This window comes from Peromyscus eremicus, chromosome 1, assembly GCF_949786415.1.
Source record: "Peromyscus eremicus chromosome 1, PerEre_H2_v1, whole genome shotgun sequence".
In the NCBI taxonomy this organism is placed as follows: Eukaryota; Metazoa; Chordata; class Mammalia; order Rodentia; family Cricetidae; genus Peromyscus; species Peromyscus eremicus.
In genome coordinates this window covers 41,424,634-41,430,633 of record NC_081416.1, presented here as the reverse complement: position 1 = coordinate 41,430,633, position 6,000 = coordinate 41,424,634, and the positions used below count along the sequence as shown (strand labels likewise).

Below are 6,000 nucleotides of genomic sequence, written 5' to 3'. Positions count from 1 at the left end.
GTAGCATAACAAAGCAGGAACAGGCAAGAAAAAAAAAATAATAACTGGCTTCCAGTGTCAGGAGCAGCTGCACACACACCCTCAGCACAGGTTTGGCTTTGTAAACTAATTCATCTGTAAATAGTGAGCAATCTCCAGATGGAAGTTCAGGGCTGAGGTGCAGGTTTCTTAAGGATTTACATTTAAAGGCAAAGGCTCCCAACCTTAGGTGTTAGAAGAGAGTAGTGTCCTTTCTGCCCTGCCCTGAGACTGCCCATCCAATCATATCCCAATATGCAAATGACCCTTCCTGCATGCACATAAAAAGGATCAAGTGCTCTATCAGAACCAAATTGCTGAGCCTGTCACCTGTGTTCCAGGAGCCAAACCAGCAATGTCTTCCCCTGCACAACCTCAAGTCCCTGCCCCGCTGGCCAACTTGAAGATCCAATATACCAAGGTAAGACACTTGCAAGTGGGGCTTTCCCTGGGGGCCTGGTTAAAGCATGGGTCGATTGCAGTTTCTGTTAGAGCTGTTTGCTAACATAAAAATATAATGCTTGCTGTTAGTGGCCTGATTCAGTGATGAATTCTAAGCCATATCAGACAACTTCTCGTAAGTTTATATCTTGACATATGTCCAAGGGAAAAGGATTTTATTCTGTATGAAAGGTTCCTGTGCCAGAGTGCAGTGAACCAGAGTGAGCAGAAGTTCTATTAACCCTGTGCGGTGAACTCTTACGGTAAGGCAGACAAACAGAGGAACTTACTGGAAGGAGATAGACATGTGGGAACAGCTTTTTCCCTCCCTCCTTTCTTTCTTTCTTTCTTTCTTTCTTTCTTTCTTTCTTTCTTTCTTTCTTTCTTTCTTTCATCCTTAAGGAAAAATAGCACACTAAAACCGGATAACATGACCATATGTTTGATAACACAGTGTCGAGGTTGGACTTAAGCCTGAGCATCGAATGGAAGCTGTTGCCAAAACCCCCAAATGGACTTGAGTTATTTATTTTGAGATAGAAACTATGCTTATTTATTTCTCCAGGAAAGTTTGTTATTGTTGGAGATTGTTGGGGAACAAATGTGATTGTTAGCTGATAAATATTTAGAGACACAAGACTTCAAAAACTTGAGCCAGGGAGAGTCAGAAAATGATCCGTTTAGGGTTGCCCTGAGAGACTCTGAATCTCAGGGTTCCAAAATTAAGAAATAAATGTCACACACACACACACACACACACACACACACACACACACACACACACACACACACGAAAAGCCACTTAAAAATAGCTGTGTCATATGATTGAAAGAATAAAGTGAGAGACCCGCTAGACTCTGGGGAGAGCCATGTTATCTTCTGAGTTAGATAATGCAAACCAAGGGTACTAAAAGAGGTGAAAAGGGCCCAAGTGATAGCTTTGTACATTTATTTCCTTATGCATGAACTTGGGTGGCTTTGAAACATTGAAGCCTTTTGCATTTTCCTAAACACATCAACTGTGGGAGCTGCCTGGCTTATATGCTCTTTCCTTAGGACAAGGTCTTCAGAGAGGAGTGAGCTGTGATTATGGCTGAGGAGCAGCTAGAAATGTACTAAGCCTGATTTTGCAAACTTTTAAAAGAAAGAAAATGCTTTTCAATTTAAATTATTCTTTTTCTTCTCTCTCTCTCTCTCTCTCTCTCTCTCTCTCTCTCTCTCTCTCTCTCTCCTCTCTCTCCTCTCTCTCTCTCTCTCTCTCTCTCTCTCTCTCTCTCTCTCTCTCTCTCTCTTTTTCTTTCTTTTTTTTGTCAAATTGGTAGATGCAAACTCTGGTGAGTCCACAAGCTCCAAACCCTCACAAATGTCAAATGTGTGTACACACCACGTATTTCAATCTCTCTCCCTCACTCACTTTTTCTTGTTTGGAAGAAATTCTTGTCAAAATCTGTACACCCAGTGTTTCATGAAGGTTGCAATTATTGACACTTTTTATATCATTACAATTTAATCACTATGAAGAGTTTAGCTTACATGATCCCAGCTTGGAATAGATTTTGGTAGTTGGGATGCCCTATAATTCTGTACTTAATTTGTTTTCTATGAACTTTGCTGAGTCTGTGGTGTGTGTGTGTGTGTGTGTGTGTGTGTGTGTGTGTGTGTGTATCTCAAGAAAGTTTTAAGTGAAATATTTTCCCACTGAGTTAAGTTTAATTTAGTACTTATTAAGGAAGCACAAAAATGAAAGTACTAGAAAAATGAAGCCTTCCTTAAAGTTCCAAGTACAAGGACAGGATCAGAAGTCCTTTAACACAGATGCTTCCAGATTGAAACTTCTTCACTGCAAAGACATTGCATAAGGATCAGAGGGAGAACGGTGGGCCTAAGTATTTAAGAGTCAGGAATGCATTTGTTTGGTGTTCAAATACTTCTCTAGTTAATAATAAGCAACATCACTCAGTGAATTTTGATTTTTCCCTGTATGTTCTATATAATTCTCATCTACTCAGTGAGCATTATATCATTTGATGTGCTGGTTCCAGCATTTTCACACTTGGCAGGGCACCAGTTATGTATGCCATTAAATCTCAGTGGGGAGTTTTCTCTATGTCTGTGCATGTTCCTTTTACTGTGTGCTGCTGAAGAATTGTATTAGATTTGCATTCCCTAGAGGGATTGAAACAAGGGCTGTTAGCACCTGGTTGCAAAGCATGAAAGGCAGGGGTTAGAAGTATTTGTCAAATTACCTTTCCTGACCAGTGTCACAATTTATATATTATTTTCCCTACTGCTTTTTTCTTTATTATTTTCTAAAGCAGGTTGGTGTTTGGGGCTGGGGGAGGAGAAAACAATAAGCAATCAATAACAAAAACTAAAAGAATATCAGCTATAGTCCAACAGCTGCATAATCTTAACCTCGAGTATTGCTCTCCAAACCAAACAACTCACTGATGCACCTAGGACTGTTCTCTAGTTTAGTTCCTTTATGATGGGGTAGATGAAATGAAGCTTAAAGTTGATGAACTATCTTGCAGGGAAATACAAAAGCCCCCATCACATCCCTGTCTTCGTTACCCACCCCCTCAGGAGTTGTGAGAAAATGCCACATGTGCCCTGCATCCCTACTACTGAGCTTTTGCATGAAGAGCTCCTTTGACTGTTACAAGACCCCTTATCAAACTCTGTCACCTCCACCTGCCTCTGCTTTCTTACAGTTGATATAGGATTATGAGGAGTCCCATTTCCTGGGGAGGTGGAAACACTCACGGCATTTAGTTATTAAGAAGTACTTGAGGCAGAGCCTGGCTCGTGGGGAATGGCTAACACTAGCAATCACAGTCCTGTGAATTTCTTGGATTCGTTGCCCAGATCTGTTCCCACAGTGCCATTCTCCTGTTTTCTCCTACTTTTTCTGTTAGTCTGTCTTACATCATTGCTTCACCCAAGCACCAGTGTGAAGTTCCCAGGTTTACCCAGACTTTTAGGGTCCTACGTTTATTTTCTCTCATAGGATTTGCTAATTCCAATTTTTCTTTCTCATGTCACACACCTTCCTTTACAAATAAATAATAGGAAATTCAAGACAACAAACATTTTCACATAGGGTTCAAACTTAATCAATAATTAGCGTAATTATTGAATTTAACTCCTTAACTTACAGTTTTTCATGCTCAAAAGACATTTTAACTACTAGCGATATCTCATGCACAGAGTAAATAATTACAACCAAAATGTATTATGATAATTTCACTTATTTGCTCACAGCAGCCCTACTGGAAGCTATGATTTCTTTTCTAGAGATGAAGAATCTAAGGGGCTGAGTAATAAAAACCTACACAGCTTGTAAATGACAAATCTAGACCTTGAATGCTGGTTAGCTGCACCCCCATGCTGCTATGGCCACTGCCATGACTTAGGGACATAGAAATTATATAGTGTGCACTTTTTTGCTTTGACTTTTATCTGCCCATTCCTAAATCCTGGAGGGTACTGACTGTGAGCTTTTCAGGATGCTTCTTTCAGACCATAGGAAGCTATTGGCCACCAGTTTTGAGAGAAAAGGAGACAATAGAGAGGGCAGAAGGAAACAGTTCTGTTCACTGAACAGAAAAGGAGTGTCTGGGCTTGGAGAAACTGTGAGAAAGAAGTTGAGACACAGGTGCACACTTTCCATGTGAACTGCATTACTTCAAGCACTATGGATGAAATTTTGGTTACAACAGGTGATTTTATTCTTACATGTCTGGTTTCATTAATCTCTCTCTCTCATCTATGTGTATGTGCATGTATATACATATATATGTACAAAGAAGTATGAACAATTGAATTTTCTGTGCTAGGCACAACTGGAATATTGAGATTTTTATTTACCTCCACCTTTTATCTCTTTTAAAATTTTTATAATTTACAAAATCAGGCTAGTTGGGATTTCAAATAACTCCTCCCTGCTTTCCTTAATTTCTCCCATTTTCTCATCCTTTTTCCAGTGTCCCCTTATCCTTTGTTTAATACATTTGTTGTGTGATTGTTCCATAATCAGATATTAGAATGCTAATATGGTTATTGTCTCAAGAAATGATATTTTTAATGGATTGGTAGGGCAGCAAACAAGTAGCTGGAATACATTCAATGGTGGAATGTTCTCAAAACAGGAAAGCGAAAAGCTGAGAAGATTTGTAAAAGAGGTAAAGTGGAAGAGGAAAGTACATGGGCTCGGACAGTGCTTTCTTTGACTACATGGCTTGTGGAGTCCAGAAGAAATATTGATGCTCAAAGGGGGGCAGAACTACCTTCAAGATAAAGCTGACTGTGCCACGGCTGCCTTCATTTAGAGAAATCTTTTCTAACTTCTGATTAAAACTATATTTTATTTTCTCAGTGTTTGGAAGCAGTTGAACAAATAGCTGAATTTCTGTGATATATAGTTGTCTAATAAGACAGACTTGAATTCAATTTCCAGAGTCTGTACTTATTTCTTAATCTAACCTTGGCCAAGCTTTAATCTGCTTCGACTTAAATTTTTCTATCTATGAATTAGCATTTAATAAAGATGCTACTTTGGAAAGTGGTTATGAGAATTAAATAAGTAGTTTATTCTTGTATAATATTAGAGGGACCAGCCTTAATATTACGCATCCCAGCGGCTCAGGAGAGAAACTACAAATGGTGAGGACTATTTTCTGGAAAATAGAATCTCAGCATGTCAAGCTCTTTAGTCCATTCACTTTAATTCCCATTCACTTTAATTCTCAATTCTCTTTTCAGTCTCTAGCTTTACAGTTTTATACCCAAAACAATCACAACCTCCCCTCCAGCCAGGTCACCAGGCCTGAATTCCTGCAAGGTCATAAAGGCAGGTAAGGGTTTCCTCAGGCAGTGATTGTCAGGCTTTCTTTTACGACCTGAAAATGGAGTGGTTAAGGAAGAAAGTCAGCTGAGAGCTAATATCAGTTAGTATATCAAAATGGAAATTTATGTGTTCAATCTATATTCCTGGGAGTGGTTAGGTAAGAAGTTAGGGGTCTATAAAGTTAATAAGGCTGTAAGAAAGGAGGGTCCGAGCTAAATTGTGTAAAGCTATTACTTAATGTCCACCTGACCTAGGTGGTGTCTCCTTGTGGAATTTATCTTAAATCAGGAGACTAGTTTGTGGTGAACTGGACTTATATTTTTGTTAGTTCTAGAATGTGGCTAAAAGAGATAGCTGAAAGGGGAGAAACAGGTGGGCTGGGGGGAAGGAAGCCTTTTCTGATTCTATTCTCCAAATACCTTGAGTGTCTATGTCCAGAGAGTGATTAGTCCACACTGTTAGCAGTTCTTAGGGAAAAATCAATTGGGAAAACTATGAAACCACACATGATTTTAATAACAGAAGACAGCTGATATATAACAAGCCAAGTAACACCAAAAGCTCCTTGGAATTTGGCTTCTCTTAAGGAATTCCTTGATCCCTTCAGGTAGTGGCTTTGCCATAACCAGCTGAGTTCTTATAATATTTTCCTGTGGCCTGTAACAGTTTATGGAAAGTAGACAATGTCTAAC

At 39.2% G+C, this 6,000-nt stretch overlaps 1 protein-coding gene across 1 annotated transcript in view; it reads left to right on the top strand.

Moving 5' to 3' along the window:
- Window positions 1–307: 307 nt before the first annotated feature.
- The window catches only part of LOC131908803 (aldehyde dehydrogenase 1A1), a 46,738-nt gene continuing 41,045 nt past the window's right edge, over window positions 308–6,000 (top strand). The window contains exon 1 of the mRNA XM_059259829.1: window positions 308–439. Coding sequence (XP_059115812.1) covers window positions 374–439 — 66 coding nt within the window. The 5' untranslated portion in view covers window positions 308–373. The remainder of the gene's footprint in view (window positions 440–6,000) is intronic.